Raw genomic sequence first — 16,857 nt, 5'->3', positions numbered from 1 at the left:
TGAGCCCAACCAGGTGCCGAAGACGTTAGCCCAGCTAGGATCCAGACAAATCCCTAGCACAACATTCCCCTCTCAGAGCTGGGAGAGAACCCAGGAGTCCTGGCTCCCTGGTCTAACCCCTGCACCCCCACCCCCCTGCTCTAGCCACTAGACCCCACTCCCCTTGCACGAGGGTGCAGACCCCTGTATAGTTACCCAGTGTCGTGTCCTGGTGCTGCTCCGGGGGGTTCCCCTGCCGTCACTGTGTTGCTCTCTGCAGGGACTCTCTGGGGGGCCGGCACCGGGGGCCTGGGGGTCTCCGTCTGCCCCGCAGGGGGCCCCTCGCTGGCCTCATGGTATTCGCTCTCCGTGCTCTCGTTGTCAGAGGAGTTCTCGGCCGTGCTGGAGCCCGAGGAGGTGGACTCGTACCTGAGGTGGGGGGCGGGCTCAGAGCTGGCAGGGCAGCACCAGGCCTCACGCCCCTCCCAGAACCCAGGAGTCCTGGCTCCCCACCCCCCGCTCTAACCACTACACCCCACTCCCCACCACAGCTGGCAAATAGAACCCTGGAGTCCTAGCGCCCAGCCCCCCCTGCTCTAACCACTAGGCCCCTGTGACGTTATTGACATGAACTGTGACTGTATTGATCATCGTTGCAGCCACTGGGATATAGTTGCAGCAAATCTTGTACCAAGGAGGCCCCGTGAGGTGTCTATACAGGGGTGATGATTTGCTGGTTAGGATGATGGGGGGTGTGTGTGTGTGTGATTTGTGTAGTTGAAGTTAGGACGGTTGGCTCTGTACTTGGAGCTCAATGTGCTTTGATGCTAAGTAGCCCCAGTGAAGCGTCTGGTCAGCGTCTCGAGAAGGGGCTGGTCTCAGTCAAGAAACACCTAACGGACACTGGACGTTGGGAGACGCCAACCCACCGCTGAGCTGTCCTGGGAACGTTCAGACTAACATGGACACGATGGCGTCGGCCTGTAAACTGAGTCGTGCAGGGACATGTGACCTGCCCATGTGACTCCAGACTCCATCTTGCTGCTGTGATTTTCCACAGTAAGAATGGAGGGGCCCTTCCACAGGCAGAGGATCTAAAAGGCCCTGAAAACTCCTCCATCTGGTCTCCAACCCTGCGTCTGACCTCTGGAGGGACCTGCTACAAACTGAAGCTCTGACCAAAGGCCTGACTGACCCATCCCAGCGGGGGATGTTCCAGAGACTTGATTTGAACCTGCCGTTTATTCCATCCCTGCTACAAGCCTGAACCCAGAACTTTGCCATTACGGGATGTCACTGATTCCATTTAACCAGTTCTAGCCCTCGTCTGTATCTTTTCCCTTTTTTTAGATTTTAGATCCTAAAGGGTTGGCACCAGCGTGATTTGTGGGTCTGATTTGTAGATTGACCTGGGTCTGGGGCTTGGTCCTTTGGGATCGGCAGAACCGTTTCCCTTTTACTGGGGGCCTTGGTTTTCAGAACCATTCGGCCCCATAGCGAGTGGCCCTGGTGGGGATACTGGGAGACTGGAGTGTCTGAGGGAACTGCTTGTGTGACGTGTGGTTCGCCAGTGGGGTGAGACCCAAGTCCCCTCTGGCTGGCTGGTTTGGTGCCTTAGAAGTGGAGAACCCCCAGCCTGGGCTCTGACTGCCCGGCTCTCGGCCATTTGTCCTGAACTGACGCTCTCAGAAGTGTCCCACCAAAGGCAGCATCGTTACAACCCCATTTCCTGAAACGTGAATAGAACCCAGGAGTCCTGGCCACCCGCCCCCCTCTCCTGCTCTAACCCCCTACACGACATGGCCCCCTGGGGCGGGGGCGGCTCCGCCCCCCCAGCGGCCGTGCAGCCGGCTCCGCGGTTCCCCTTACCCGCCGTTCACACCCACAAACTGGAGACGTTTCTTGCCCGCCAGCTCCGGGGCCTCCTCCTGCCTCTTCGTGCCAGATCTGAGGCCCCCCTGAGCCGAGGCTGCGGGGAGACGAGCAGAGAGGCAGGATCAGAGACCAGCCCGGGCCCCCTGCTCCCGAAGCCCCTGGCCCACCGCACCCCTCACCGGGGTCCTCTGCCTCCCTCGCACACGGTGCAGCCGGCTGAGCGGGGACGAGGTCCGGGGCCACTGGGGGGCTCCGGGGGACTGAGGGGGGCCGGGTTACAGACCCAGACCCATGCCCAGGTGGCACCGCTGACCCTGGGCTGGCTGGCGGGGGAGGGGAGATGCTACGTCGCCGGCTGGGCCTGGCCCGACACAGCCAGGACCTGGCAAGGCTCTGGGACCGGTGCCCAGCAGGCCAGGGGGGTGTGTGTGGGGGAGGGGGTGGTTGGGAGCTGGGATCAGAGATCCTCCCGCCCCCCTTAGCAGCAGTCCTTGCACCCAGTGCCCCCTCAGCAGGGTCCCCCTCCTGGAGACAGGGTGGGGCAGCGATGTCCCCCCGGGATTTCGGACAGGCGGGAGACGGGGGGGGGCAGCGGTGTCTCCCTGTGACTTCGGACTGGCAGGAGATGGGGGGGCAGCGGTGTCCCCCCGGGATTTCAGACAGGCAGGAGACGGGGGGGGGGGGCAGCGATGTCCCCCTGGGATTTTGGACAGGCGGGAGACGGGGCAGTGATGTCCCCCCGGGATTTCGGACAGGCGGGAGACGGGGCAGCGATGTCCCCCCGGGATTTCGGACAGGCGGGAGACGGGGCAGCGATGTCCCCCCGGGATTTCGGACAGGCGGGAGACGGGGCAGCGATGTCCCCCCGGGATTTCGGACAGGCAGGAGACGGGGGGGCAGCGATGTCCCCCCGGGATTTCGGACAGGCGGGAGATGGGGGGGCAGCGGTGTCCCCCCGGGATTTCAGACAGGCGGGAGACGGGGGGGGGCAGCGGTGTCCCCCCGGGATTTCGGACTGGCGGGAGACGGGGGGGCAGCGGTGTCCCCCCAGGAACTCGGACAGGCGGGAGACGGGGGACGCGTGCCGAGCTCACCAGAACCCAGCCCACTCGGCTGGCCTGGCGCCCCAGGCCGTGTGTGGACGCGCCGATGCCGGTTTGAGCCGGGTTGATTTCGGCTCAGCGCAGGCAAAGCAGAGCGGCCGAACGCAGACTGGGCCGGAGGCTGAGCGGCAGCACCACGTTCGCTGCCATCCGGCTGGGAACCGGGCGCAGCTTCGGTGGGTTCATGGGGCCGGGCTGGCCAAGGGGGGGCGGGGGGAGCTGCCCAGCCCAGGGCAGAGGGGCAGCTGGACCAAACCCGAGCAGCACAGGGACCCCACGTCCGCTTGGCCGCGCTGCTCAGCCACCCCCGGGCTGGGGGACGGAGTGGAGCCCCCTTGGAATCTGGATGCCCCGGGACAGGCCGGCCTGACACGGGGGGGGGACACGGGGCCTTTCCCCTCTGGGGGGGCTGGATGGGGGGGGCCTGGCAAGGGGGGGGGACACGAGGCCTTTCCCCTCTGGGGGGGGCTGGATGGGGGGGGCCTGGCAAGGGGGGGGGACACGGGGCCTTTCCCCTCTGGGGGGGGCTGGATGGGGGGGCCTGGCACGGGGGGGGGAAACGGGGCCTTTCCCCTCGGGGGGGGGCTGGATGGGGGGGCCTGGCACGGGGGGGGGACACGGGGCCTTTCCCCTCGGGGGGGCTGGATGGGGGGGCCGGGCACGGGGGGGGGACACGGGGCCTTTCCCCGCTGGGGGGGGGCCTGGCAAGGGGGGGGGACACGAGGCCTTTCCCCTCTGGGGGGGGCTGGATGGGGGGGGCCTGGCAAGGGGGGGGGACACGAGGCCTTTCCCCCCTGGGGGGGGCTGGATGGGGGGCCTGGCACGGGGGGGGGACACGGGGCCTTTCCCCTCGGGGGGGCTGGATGGGGGGGGACAGGGCACAGGGCCTTTCTCCTCCATTTAGCCCCCCAGTAATCCCCCCCAGCACTGACCGGGGGCAGGGAGCCCCCAGCCTGACGGGGGAGGCAGGACATGGCCCCCCCGCGACGCCTGCGCTGGGCCCTACCTGGCGAGGCTCCGCCCCCGGGGCCCGTCTCCCCCCCGCCGGGCTCGGCCGCGATGCTGATCTTCTTGACGCCGTGGACGGGGCCGGCGTGGGGCGCGGCGGCGTGGACGGGGAAGGCCGTCTCCACCACCACGGCCTGGGGCGGCTCCCCCAGCGTCAGGGCCCGCAGGCTGGCGTACGGCTCCTTGGCCTCCAGGCTCTGCGCCCGCTGCGGCCGGTGGGCCACGCCCGTGGCGGTGCTGGCGGCGATCTCCGGCTCCCGCTGCACCTGGATCACCTTGACCGTGTCCGCCTTGACGGGCACCTCCTGCTGCTGCCAGCCGGGGCGTCCCTCCTGCCCGGCCGTGCCCGGCGGGGCCCCCTGCAGCTCCCGGAGCGCCTGCTGCAGCTGCTTCTCCAGCACGGCCACCTTGGCCGCCAGGGCGAGGGCAGCCTGGCGCTGCCCCTCCGGTGCCAGCTCCTCCTCGCGCACCCCCACCCCCACGCTCCGCCTGGCCCCCGGCTCCGACGTCCCCACCCCCACCGACCTCACCTCCCGCCGCTCCGCCGCCGGCGGGGGGCTCAGGGGGGCCGAGCCCTCCGTGCCACCCCCCGAGCCCCCCAGCGGCGAGGGGACCCCCTCCTCCTCCGGGATCTCGATGTAGAGCTCGCTCCTGCCTTTGCCCTTCCCAAACCCGCCCGGGTGGCCCAGGAATTTCTGGCTCTTCAGCTGGACGCTGAGCTGCCGCTTCTCCTCCTGCAGCACCGAGATCTTCACCTGCAGCACCGGGATGATCTTCACCTGCTCCTCCAGCTGCCGCAGCTTCTTCAGGGCCACGGCCATCTGCTCCCGCACGTGCTGCAGGTGCCCGGGGCTGGGGGACACGGGCGTGGACAGCCCTGAGCTCAGCGGGGTGAAGCCGGCCTGCGAGCCGTTCAGCCTGCCCGGGGGCTGCCCGCCCACCAGGGAGCTGGTGGAGCCCGAGAGGCTGCCCAAGCCCCCCGGCCCGGCCCGCTCGCCCGCCTGGTCCTCCAGCTTCTTGCGGGCGTCCAGCAGGGTCTTCTCCACGCGGGCGTTGAAGGCGCCCGTCCCGCACTGGGGGTAGAAGCCGGGGGCGCAGTAGGAGTAGGAGGAGTGGCGGCTGTCCAGGCTGGCGTTGGAGCAGAGCGACTCGGTGGACGTCCACCAGGAGCCGGCGCCGCGGGGCAGGGAGCCGTAGCGGGGCCGCCGGTGCACCGGGACCCGCCGGATGGTGTTGCCTTTCTCGATGTCGTCCACGTACTTCAGGAAGTCCAGGTCGAGGCGGTAGCCGTAGGGCGTCTCCACCGAGTAGGGCAGCTGCGGCTCCTGGGCCCCGAAGGCGGTGGGGGAGGTCGGGGTGGGCTTCCCTGCAAGCGGGGGGAGGGCAGGGGTCCATGGGGGGCACTGGGACTGCACAGGCATTAGCTGACCCCCCCACCCCCGTTTGCAGAGAGAGAAACTGAGCCACTAGACCCCCAGAGTCCTGGCACCCAGCCCCCACTTCCCCAACCCACTCCCCTCCCTGAGCTGGGGATAGAACCCAGGAGTCCTGGCACCCAGCCCCCACTTCCCCAACCCACTCCCCTCCCCGAGCTGGGGATAGAACCCAGGAGTCCTGGCACCCAGCCCCCACTTCCCCAACCCACTCCCCTCCCCGAGCTGGGGGTAGAACCCAGGAGTCCTGGCACCCAGCCCCCACTTCCCCAACCCACTCCCCTCCCCGAGCTGGGGATAGAACCCAGGAGTCCTGGCACCCAGCCCCCACTTCCCCAACCCACTCCCCTCCCCGAGCTGGGGGTAGAACCCAGGAGTCCTGGCGTCCAGCCCCCACTTCCCCAACCCACTCCCCTCCCCGAGCTGGGGATAGAACCCAGGAGTCCTGGCGTCCAGCCCCCACTTCCCCAACCCACTCCCCTCCCTGAGCTGGGGATAGAACCCAGGAGTCCTGGCACCCAGCCCCCACCTCACCACCCCCCTCCCCCCCCCCCCGAGCTGGGGATAGAACCCAGGAGTCCTAGCACCCAGCCCCCACTTCACCAACCCACTCCCCTCCCCGAGCTGGGGATAGAACCCAGGAGTCCTGGCACCCAGCCCCCACTTCCCCAACCCACTCCCCTCCCTGAGCTGGGGGTAGAACCCAGGAGTCCTGGCACCCAGCCCCCACTTCCCCAACCCACTCCCCTCCCCGAGCTGGGGGTAGAACCCAGGAGTCCTGGCGTCCAGCCCCCACTTCCCCAACCCACTCCCCTCCCCGAGCTGGGGATAGAACCCAGGAGTCCTGGCGTCCAGCCCCCACTTCCCCAACCCACTCCCCTCCCTGAGCTGGGGATAGAACCCAGGAGTCCTGGCACCCAGCCCCCACTTCACCAACCCACTCCCCCACCCCGAGCTGGGGATAGAACCCAGGAGTCCTAGCACCCAGCCCCCACTTCACCAACCCACTCCCCTCCCCGAGCTGGGGATAGAACCCAGGAGTCCTGGCACCCAGCCCCCACTTCCCCAACCCACTCCCCTCCCCGAGCTGGGGGTAGAACCCAGGAGTCCTGGCACCCAGCCCCCACTTCCCCAACCCACTCCCCTCCCCGAGCTGGGGACAGAACCCAGGAGTCCTGGCACCCAGCCCCCACTTCACCAACCCACTCTCCTCCCCGAGCTGGGGATAGAACCCAGGAGTCCTGGCGTCCAGCCCCCACTTCACCAACCCACTCCCCTCCCCGAGCTGGGGACAGAACCCAGGAGTCCTGGCTCCTAGCCCCTCCCACACATTAACCACTAGACCCCACTCCCCTAGCTGGGAAGAGAACCCAGGAACACTGTTAGGCCCATGGGATCTGGGTTTATCCAGCTCCTTGAGCCCTGGAGAAACCCAAAGGTCCTTAGAAAACTCATTTACCATGTATAGGTGCCCAGGCAGCTTCCTTATCACATGGGTAGAGTGCAGCCACCTCTGGGGTGGGGCACAGCAGCCGTTAATACTGCGATCACTTGCCCAGCACTGCAATGCACCCGCCTCTGGGGTGGAGCGCAGCTGCTGACAACACCCCACAGCACCGCTGCACCGGGCAGGAAGCGAGGCTGCTGTATTCTACCAAAACCACATTCAGGGCAGACTTAGGCCCTGACTCCTGGTTTCACACCTGAGCTCTGCAAAGCCCGGAGCACAAGCACTCACCGGGGAAGCCGGACTCCATGTGCAGCACCTGCGCCATCCTGGCCCGTGTCCGAGCCTCAGCCCGTCACCGAAATCCCGGGAGCTCTTAGCAAGCGGGACGACGCGGCCCCACGACCTGCAATGAGAGGCAGCGACGCGGCTGGGGGAGGAGACAGAGCAGGGGGCCCATCGAGCTCCAGGCCCCCCTATTCCCGAGGGGTCTGCCTGGCCCAGGAGTCCTGCCTCAAACCGCTACACGCCCACGCCCCTCCCAGGGCCGGGGAGAGAACCCAGGAGTCCTGGCTCCCAGCCCCCCTGCTCTAACCCACCAGCCCCCACGCCCCTCCCAGGGCCGGGGAGAGAACCCAGGAGTCCTGGCTCCCAGCCCCCCTGCTCTAACCCACCAGCCCCCACGCCCCTCCCAGGGCCGGGGAGAGAACCCAGGAGTCCTGGCTCCCAGCCCCCCTGCTCTGACCCACCAGCCCCCACGCCCCTCCCAGGGCCGGGGAGAGAACCCAGGAGTCCTGGCTCCCAGCCCCCCTGCTCTAACCCACCAGCCCCCACTCCCCTCCCAGGGCCGGGGAGAGAACCCAGGAGTCCTGGCTCCCAGCCCCCCTGCTCTAACCCCCCAGCCCCCACTCCCCTCCCAGGGCCGCGGGGAGAACCCAGGCGTCCTGGCTCTCCCAGCCCCCGTCCCCCAATCCCAGTTTGCTTAAAGCCTGACTCTCCAAGCCTGCCCCCCGCCCCCCGGCTCTCGCCCTCCCGGTGACCCAGCGCCCAGACCCCCCCCAGCACTTTCCCATCTGCTGCGTCTGGTTTTCTGGCCCCGCCAGGCTGGGCCGGGTGCCAGCAGCCTGGATCCCGTCCTCCCCCATCCGCTCGCTGGGGGGTCCTATGGGGCGTCCGTCCCCAGCCTGCTCAGCCAGCCACGGGGGCGGGGACATGGCCTCCCGCTGACCCACCGCGTCCCCCGCCCGGCGCCTCCGGATCTCCCCAGCCTACACGGGCTGAGACTCAACCAACTCGTTCCACTCCTGCCCCCAAGAGCCCTGGGCCGGGGCGTGCTGGGGCGGAGGGGGACACCCCTCCCACTGCAGGGGGCCCTTCCCCACTCCAGCCACGCCTGGATCCCAGAGCAGGGACCCCCCAGCCAGTGTGGAGCCTGGGACCCTCCACCAGCTCCTACTCGTCTCCCAGAGCCGGGGAGAGAACCCAGGAGTCCTGGCTCCCAGCCCCCCTGTTCTAACCACCAGCCCCCACTCTCCTCCCAGAGCCGGGGAGAGAACCCAGGAGTCCTGGCTCCCAGCCCCCCTGTTCTAACCCACCAGCCCCCACTCTCCTCCCAGAGCTGGGGAGAGAACCCAGGAGTCCTGGCTCCCAGCCCCACTATTCTAACCACCAGCCCCCACTCCCCTCCCAGAGCTGGGGAGAGAACCCAGGAGTCCTGGCTCCCAGCCCCCCTGTTCTAACCCACCAGCCCCCACTCTCCTCCCAGAGCTGGGGAGAGAACCCAGGAGTCCTGGCTCCCAGCCCCACTATTCTAACCACCAGCCCCCACTCTCCTCCCAGAGCTGGGGAGAGAACCCAGGAGTGCTGGCTCCCAGCCCCCCTGTTCTAACCACTAGCCCCCACTCTCCTCCCAGAGCCGGGGAGAGAACCCAGGAGTCCTGGCTCCCAGCCCCCCTGTTCTAACCACCAGCCCCCACTCTCCTCCCAGAGCTGGGGAGAGAACCCAGGAGTCCTGGCTCCCAGCCCCCCTGTTCTAACCACTAGCCCCCACTCTCCTCCCAGAGCTGGGGAGAGAACCCAGGAGTCCTGGCTCCCAGCCCCCCTGTTCTAACCACTAGCCCCCACTCTCCTCCCAGAGCCGGGGAGAGAACCCAGGAGTCCTGGCTCCCAGCCCCCCTGTTCTAACCACTAGCCCCCACTCTCCTCCCAGAGCTGGGGAGAGAACCCAGGAGTCCTGGCTCCCAGCCCCCCTGTTCTAACCACTAGCCCCCACTCTCCTCCCAGAGCCGGGGAGAGAACCCAGGAGTCCTGGCTCCCAGCCCCCCTGTTCTAACCACCAGCCCCCACTCTCCTCCCAGAGCTGGGGAGAGAACCCAGGAGTCCTGGCTCCCAGCCCCCCTGTTCTAACCACCAGCCCCCACTCTGCTCCCAGAGCCAGGGAGAGAACCCAGGAGTCCTGGCTCTCACCCCCACCTGCTCTAACCACTGGACCGCACACCCAAGCCAGGCATTAACGTGAGCTGCTTGGCCTGGCAGCTCAGCTGGGGCCTGCTGGGGATCCAGCCCCCTGGCACCGTCATGCCAAGGGCATTTCTGCCACGGAGCCGGGCGCAGAGAACCGGGGATGGGGGCCAGGGAGCCACAGGGATTTTCCAGCCCCCTGGCCAGGCTGAGCTCCTGGCGGGGTCATTCCCGCTGCCAGGCCTCTGGAAAGTCTGACGCTGCGCAGAGGAGGGGGCTGGGAACTGGGACATGACAGCATCTCACTGGGAGGGGGGAAGCGGCCCCCCAGGGTCGGTCCGGCCTCCCTGGGATGGGGCTGGGTCCCTCTGCCCAGCACATCGACGCCTGGCAGCGGGACAGGAGCGCGGCTCGGGGTGGGAGACGGCCCTTTCCCAGAGCCGGGGAGAGAACCCAGGAGTCCGGGCTCCCAGCCTCCCCCCCGGCTCTAACCACCAGCCCCCGCTCCCCTCTCAGAGCCGGGGAGAGAAACCAGGAGTCCTGGCTCTCACCCCCACCTGCTCTAACCACTGGACCCCACTCCCCTCCCAGTGCCGGGGAGAGGACCCAGGAGTCCTGGCTCCCAGCCCCCCCCCCAGCTCTAACCACCAGCCCCCGCTCCCCTCCCAGAGCTGGGGAGAGAACCCAGGAGTCCTGGCTCCCAGCCCCCCCAGCTCTAACCACTAGACCCCGCTCCCCTCCCAGAGCCGGGGAGAGAACCCAGGAGTCCTGGCTCCCAGCCCCCCCCCAGCTCTAACCACCAGCCCCCGCTCCCCTCCCAGAGCTGGGGAGAGAACCCAGGAGTCCTGGCTCCCAGCCCCCCCAGCTCTAACCACTAGACCCCACTCCCCTCCCAGAGCTGGGGAGAGAACCCAGGAGTCCTGGCTCCCAGCCCCCTCCCCACCCCGGCTCTAACCACTAGACCCCACTCCCCTCCCAGAGCCGGGGAGAGAACCCAGGGGTGGGGAGCTGGGGTTGGGCTCTCGGGGTGCACCAGCCGCGCCCCCCAGCCCCGCACCCCCCACGCCCCTCGGCAGAGCCCTGCGCCAGGGAAGCCGCTGGGCCAGGGCGGGGGAGACACAGGCCCCCCCCGCCAGCGGAAACGCACCAATGCCCCCCTGGCAGCCGCCCATGGATTTTTCCATGTCCCGCGGAGGTCGATGGGCCTTTGCCTGCCCCCCCCCCCAGCCAACCAGGGAGCAACAAAATCAAGGAGGGAAAAGAGTTCACAGCCCCCCCCCGCCGTTGCCATGGTGACCGAGGTGGCATCACCCGCAGGATGCCGGGGTTCACCGGGCAGCCGGTGCCCAAGCGATCTGGTCATGGGGGGGGGAGGCAGCAGGCGGGCGGCTGGGGCTGGGGGGGGGTGTAGGGGGGCAGGGGGGGCAGGGGGCAGCGATAAGGCCCATGGGGACAGGAGGGACCTGGACCCGTCCGGACCCCCCCCCAGGGGTAGAGCAGGGCCCAGCCCCCCCCCCAGTGCCGGCAGCCCCGGGGGGGGGGCGGGCTCGACTCGGGGCGGGCGGCGCTGGGGGAGGGGCGGCTCCGGAGCTAAAGCATCAGATGGAAAATAAAACAAACAGTTTAAAAATAGAAGTGGGGGGAGGGGGCGGGGGGGCTTTGAGGCACAAACCCAGGAAGCAGCTTCTGGGACCGGGAGCCGCCTTGGCCTGGGGGGGTGGGGGGGGGCAGAGCGCAGGGATCAGGCCCTCTGCCCATTTCACCAGAGCCCTGCCCCCCCCAGCCCTGCCGGTGCCCCTCACTCCCGACCCGCAGCCCCCGCTACCCCAGCTCTGCCGGTGCCCCTCACTCCCGACCCGCAGCCCCCGCTACCCCAGCCCTGCCCCCCAGCTCTGCCGGTGCCCCTCACTCCCGACCCGCAGCCCCCGCTACCCCAGCCCTGCCCGCCCCAGCTCTGCCGGTGCCCCTCACTCCCGACCCGCAGCCCCCGCTACCCCTGCCCTGCCGGTGCCCCTCACTCCCGACCCGCAGCCCCCGCTACCCCAGCTCTGCCGGTGCCCCTCACTCCCGACCCGCAGCCCCCACTATCCCAGCTCTGCCGGTGCCCCTCACTCCCGACCCGCAGCCCCCGCTACCCCAGCCCCGCCCCCCCAGCCCTGCCGGTGCCCCTCACTCCCGACCCGCAGCCCCCGCTACCCCAGCCCTGCCCCCCCAGCTCTGCTGGTGCCCCTCACTCCCGACCCGCAGCCCCCGCTACCCCAGCCCTGCCCGCCCCAGCTCTGCCGGTGCCCCTCACTCCCGACCCGCAGCCCCCACTACCCCTTCCCTGCCGGTGCCCCTCACTCCCGACCCGCAGCCCCCGCTACCCCAGCTCTGCCGGTGCCCCTCACTCCCGACCCGCAGCCCCTGCTACCCCAGCCCTGCCCCCCAGCTCTGCCAGTGCCCCTCAGTCAAGGAGCTGGGGGGCCGAGAAGTGGAAACCCAAGTCTCTTTCCCAGCCCGAGGCCCGCCCCGGCCCCGGCCCCTTTGGTGACTGAAACAATCTCGGGTTTATAACCCAGCTGGAGGGAGCGGGAGGAAGCTGGAGAAATGGGGGGTGGGGGGAGAGCAGGGGAGGTGGGGGGAGGGAAGAAGGAGCAGATGGGGCAGTGAAGGTGGGGGGATGGGCGATAGGGGAGACTGCAGCAGGCAAAGGGGGATCATGGGAGTGGGGGATGGAGGGGTGGGTGGGAGCACAGGGAGGGGTGGCGGAGGGATATGGGCAGTGGGGGTAGCACAGGGGCTGCGGGATGGGCAGCAGGGGGAAGAACAGGCGGGGGGGCAGGAGAGAGGGATGGGCAGTGGGGGGGAGCACAGGCAGTGGGGGGGCAGGAAAGGGGGATGGGCAGTAGGGGGAGCAGAGGGAGGTGGGGGGATGGGCAGCGGGGGGATGGGAGCACTGGGGGCGGGGGATGGGCAGCGGGGGGGCACAGGCAGCGGGGGTGGGGGATGGGTAGTGGGGGGAGCAGAGGGGGAGGGGTGCGGGATGGGCAGGGGGGATGGGAGCACAGGCGGCGGGGGATGGGCAGTGGGGGGGATGGGAGCACAGGGGGCGGGGGATGGGCAGTGGGGGGGATGGGAGCACAGGGGGCGGGGGATGGGCAGTGGGGGGGATGGGAGCACTGGGGGCGGGGGATGGGCAGTGGGGGGGGTGGGAGCACAGGGGGCGGGGGAAGGGCAGTGGGGGGGATGGGAGCACTGGCGGCAGGGGATGGGCAGTGGGGGGGGATGGGAGCACTGGGGCGGGGGATGGGCAGTGGGGGGCACAGGCAGCGGGGTGGGGGGATGGGCAGTGGGGGGAGCAGAGGGGGAGGGGTGCGGGATGGGCAGGGGGGGATGGGAGCACTGGGGGTGGGGGATGGGCAGTGGGGGGGACGGGAGCACTGGGGGCGGGGGATGGGCAGCAGGGGGGGATGGGAGCACTGGGGGCGGGGGATGGGCAGTGGGGGGGCACAGGCAGCGGGGTGGGGGGATGGGCAGTGGGGGGAGCAGAGGGGGAGGGGTGCGGGATGGGCATGGGGGATGCTAGCAAAGGGGGTGCTGTATGGGCAGGGGGAGGGGAGAACGGGGGGTGGGGGATGGGCAGTGGGGGGATGGGAGCACTGGGGGCGGGATGGGCAGCGGGGGGGGATGGGAGCACTGGGGGCGGGGGATGGGCAGTGGGGGGGCACAGGCAGCGGGGTGGGGGGATGGGCAGTGGGGGGAGCAGAGGGGGAGGGGTGCGGGATGGGCAGGGGGGATGGGAGCACTGGGTGTGGGGGATGGGCAGGGGGGGGATGGGAGCACTGGGGGTGGGGGATGGGCAGCGGGGGGGGATGGGAGCACTGGGGGCGGGGGCGGCCCGCACAGCCTGGGTCCTTTCCGTATATGGCAGCGATTTGCTCTAAAAATAAACAGTTTCACAGGCGGCTACGTGCGAATTTCCTGCCGCTTGGGCCAGGCTCAGCCCCCCCCGGCCCCCCCTGCAGGCCCCCCAGTCGGGGACACTGAGGCAAAGGCAACTCGCGGCCCTTCCCCTAGGGGGCGCTGGCTCCCATCCAGCCCCGGCGGGGGGGCTCGGGCCTGTGTGTGCCCCCCTGTGTGCCGAGCGTGGCAGGTCTCAGCCCGGGCCCGGGGGGGCGGGGGGGAGCGTTACCCCCAGGGCGCCAGGCAGGGAGGCAGCCCAGGGCCCTGCTCTGGGACCGGCTGGGACACAGCCCCCCCCCATGCTCCCCCCTGCCCTGCCCAGAGCGGGGCGCCCCCTCCCCCCGGCCAGCCCTTAGCAAAGCTGGGGACCCCCCTGCCCCGCCCACCCGAGGGGCAGCCGCTTCGGGGGGGATGTCGGGGGAGGGGTCCTCAGGGGAGCCCCACGGGGGGAAATGAACCAGGCCCGGATGTGTCGAGGGCGTCACCTAACTTCCCATCCCCCCACGGGTCCCCCCGTCCCTTCCCTCCCCGAGAGCCCCCCTCGCCCCACAGCTGCGCCCAAAGGCTTCCCCCCGACCCCCCACGGACGGTGACCCGCTCTCACCCCAGCCAGCGGCGCCTCCCGATGGCTCTGCCTGTGCCGGGGGAGACGGGACGCCAGCACCATGCTGCCCCCGGGCACTTCGCCCGCCCGAGCCGGCTCCACCTGCCCAGCGACGGGCGCTGCCCTGCGGAGCAAAAGGCACCGAGTGTCAGCCACCGAATGGAGGAGAACCCAGGAGTCCTGGCTCCCAGCCCCCTGCTCTAACCACTAATCCCCACTCCCCTCCCAGAGCTAGAGAGAGAACCCAGGAGTCCTGGCACCCCTCCCCCTTCCTGCTCTAACCACTCGACCCCGCTGCTCTCCCAGAGCTGGGGAGAGAACCCAGGAGTCCTGGCACCCCTCCCCCTTCCTGCTCTAACCACTCGACCCCGCTGCTCTCCCAGAGCTGGGGAGAGAACCCAGGAGTCCTGGCTCTCAGCCTCCCCCCCCCACTCTAACCGCCAGCCCCCAGCCCCCTCCCCGAGCCAGGCGAGACCCCAGGCCTGCTCTTGTCCCCACCCCGCAGCAAGCTGCCAGCTGGTGCATTTAGGAAAATCAGCTCCGCTCCCAGCCTCTGCCCCCTGCCCCCCCCGTGGTGTGTGGGGGGGTGTTGATCCCCCCTCCCGAAAGCCCCACTGAAGTAATGGGGGGGGGCAGACGGCGGGGGAGGGAACGGAGCCGGCGGGGGCTGGCGAGCTGCTGGGGGGACGCCCCCTTCTCCTTCCCTCCGGTGAGTCACCCCGGAGGCCCGGCCGGGGCCCGGGAGAGGGGGGCTGGGCCGGGGCCTGGCCAGCCCTGGCACGGAGCCCGTCACTTTCCAACCAGCCCTCGCGCGGGCCAGGCAGGGCAGGGGCAGGGGCAGGGGCCACCCGGCCGCTGGGGGGGGCTCGGCCGGTTCCCGGGGCCCCGGCTCCCGCACACTGGAAAATCCATCGCTCCTGACCACAGCTGGTGCCCTGGGCCCCACCAAGCCCTGGCTCCCGCCCCAAGTGCAGCCACCTCTGGGGTGGGAGGCGGCCGGCAGGCGACCCCCCGGCCAATGCCCCAGTGCAGCGCTAGGGGGCGCTGTGCTGCAGAGTGGGGGTGGGGCAGCAGGGGACCGAGCCCCACACACCGAGCCCCCTCCCCCGCCATGGGGCTCTCCTCGGTTGAAGGAGCCAGAGTGGGGCTGGGGGGGGACAGGCAATGGAACCCCCCCCCACCCTCGGATCCCTGCTGGGAGCTTTTTGGGGGGGGGGGGACACTGCACCCAGCAATACCAGCGCCCCTCAATCCAGACTCAGCCCCCTGAAACCCCACCCTGGGTTCCCCCCCCACCTCAGCTCTGCCGTGCCCCTCACTCCCGACCCGCAGCCCCTGCCAGCCCAGCCCTGGGCTCCCCCAGCTCTGCCGGTGCCCCTCACTCCCGACCCGCAGCCCCCTGCCAGCCCAGCCCTGCCCTGGGCTCCCCCAGCTCTGCCGGTGCCCCTCACTCCTGACCCGCAGCCCCCTGCCAGCCCAGCCCTGCCCTGGGCCCACCCCGCTCTGCCGGTGCCCCTCACTCCCGCCCCGCAGCCCCCCGTGTGGCTTTGTCTATAGAAGGCCAGGAGGCCGGGGCGAAGCTGCCACATTCCTGCTTGTTTTGCAGCCGGGAGCTGCAGGGCGCTGGCTCCGGGACACGCCCGAGGGGCGGGGGCCGCGCTGCCGGGGTGTGTGTCTGTGTCTGTGTTTTCCATTCCCCCCCCCCCCGTCCCTCCAGCCCAGCTCAGGTCCTGCTAAATCCTGCAGCTCGGGGTGTCCGGAGCCCCCAGGGCACCCGGGAGTTGGGGTGGATCCAATGTGGCTAAAGGGACCCCCTGCCCACCACCAGGGACTGTCACCCCCCAGCCTTGCTGCATGTGCCGGGGGGGTGGGGGGTGGCCTGGGCGTCAGGACGCCTGGGTTCTAGATCCAGGCCTGGGAGGGGGGTTCTGGGCCCCCAGATCACACCCCGGGGCCCTGTGTCCCAGTGCTCTCCTCACAGGTGCCCCGTATGGACCAGGCTGTATAGGGCCAGGCTGCGGCTTTGGGGGCGGGGGTCACAGAAGGGAAACTCTCCCCCACCCCAGATCTCAGCACGGCCCCTTTAAGGCAGATCCGCTCCCCCCGCCTCCCTGCTGCACAGCTCTGGGCAGCACATGGAACCAATTAGTCCGGGCTGGGCTCACATGGGTCCGGGCGGGGGCTCAGGTTTCAGCATCAGCCGCTCACGCCTGGAGCTGTACGCATGGGATCCCAGCGCTGCCGCACAGAAAGGCGGCTGCCTCTGGGGTGGGGCACAGGGGCTGGTTATACAGGGATCCTTCCTCTGGCGCTGAGATGCAGCTGCCTCTGGGGTGGAGCATGGGGGGCTGGTTATACAGGGACCCTGCCCCCAGCGCGGAGATGCAGCTACCTCTGGGGTGGAGCATGGGGGGCTGGTTATACAGGGACCCTGCCCCCAGCGCGGAGATGCAGCTGCCTCTGGGGTGGAGCATGGGGGGCTGGTTATACAGGGACTCTTTGCCTGGTGCTGAGATGCAGCCACCTCTGGGGTGGAGCATGGGGGGCTGGTTATACAGGGATCCTTCCTCTGGCGCTGAGATGCAGCTGCCTCTGGGGTGGAGCATGGGGGGCTGGTTATACAGGGATCCTTCCTCTGGCGCTGAGATGCAGCTGCCTCTGGGGTGGAGCATGGAGGGCTGGTTATACAGGGACTCTTTGCCTGGTGCTGAGATGCAGCCACCTCTGGGGTGGGGCGCAGGGTGGGTATACAGGGATCCCGGCTGGCGGACTCAGCTACACAGCTGGGCAGGATGGTGCTGGGGCCGGGCTGGGCTGGTGCCAGGGGTGGAGCGGGTCGGCTGGGCCCAGCCTTGGGGCGGGGGGGGGGGGCAGTGATTGCTCCTGGCTGAGGCACCGCAGTGGGTTTTCTCAGACGCCTGCGTCCAGCTCTGTTCTAAGCCACGGGGGCCCCCAGTGACCACGTGACCTGCTCGGCTCTGACCCCCGCTGACCCCCCCACAG

At 69.6% G+C, this 16,857-nt stretch overlaps 1 protein-coding gene across 3 annotated transcripts in view; it reads right to left on the bottom strand.

Annotated features, from left to right (window-relative positions):
- Window positions 1-16,857, bottom strand: part of KANK2 (KN motif and ankyrin repeat domains 2) — a 28,020-nt gene that overhangs the window by 6,715 nt on the left and 4,448 nt on the right. For all 3 annotated transcript variants that reach the window (XM_044995110.1, XM_044995112.1, XM_044995111.1), the window contains exons 2-6: window positions 13,855-13,978; window positions 7,137-7,251; window positions 3,964-5,331; window positions 1,849-1,948; window positions 196-408 (exon numbers count right to left, since the gene is read on the bottom strand). In XM_044995110.1, the coding sequence (XP_044851045.1) occupies window positions 196-408; window positions 1,849-1,948; window positions 3,964-5,331; window positions 7,137-7,173 (1,718 nt within the window). In that variant the 5' untranslated portion in view covers window positions 7,174-7,251; window positions 13,855-13,978. The remainder of the gene's footprint in view (window positions 1-195; window positions 409-1,848; window positions 1,949-3,963; window positions 5,332-7,136; window positions 7,252-13,854; window positions 13,979-16,857) is intronic.

This window comes from Mauremys mutica, chromosome 20 (assembly GCF_020497125.1).
Source record: "Mauremys mutica isolate MM-2020 ecotype Southern chromosome 20, ASM2049712v1, whole genome shotgun sequence".
In the NCBI taxonomy this organism is placed as follows: domain Eukaryota; kingdom Metazoa; phylum Chordata; order Testudines; family Geoemydidae; genus Mauremys; species Mauremys mutica.
Note: the sequence above shows the minus strand (reverse complement) of the source record. Positions and strands in the feature narration are given on the sequence as shown.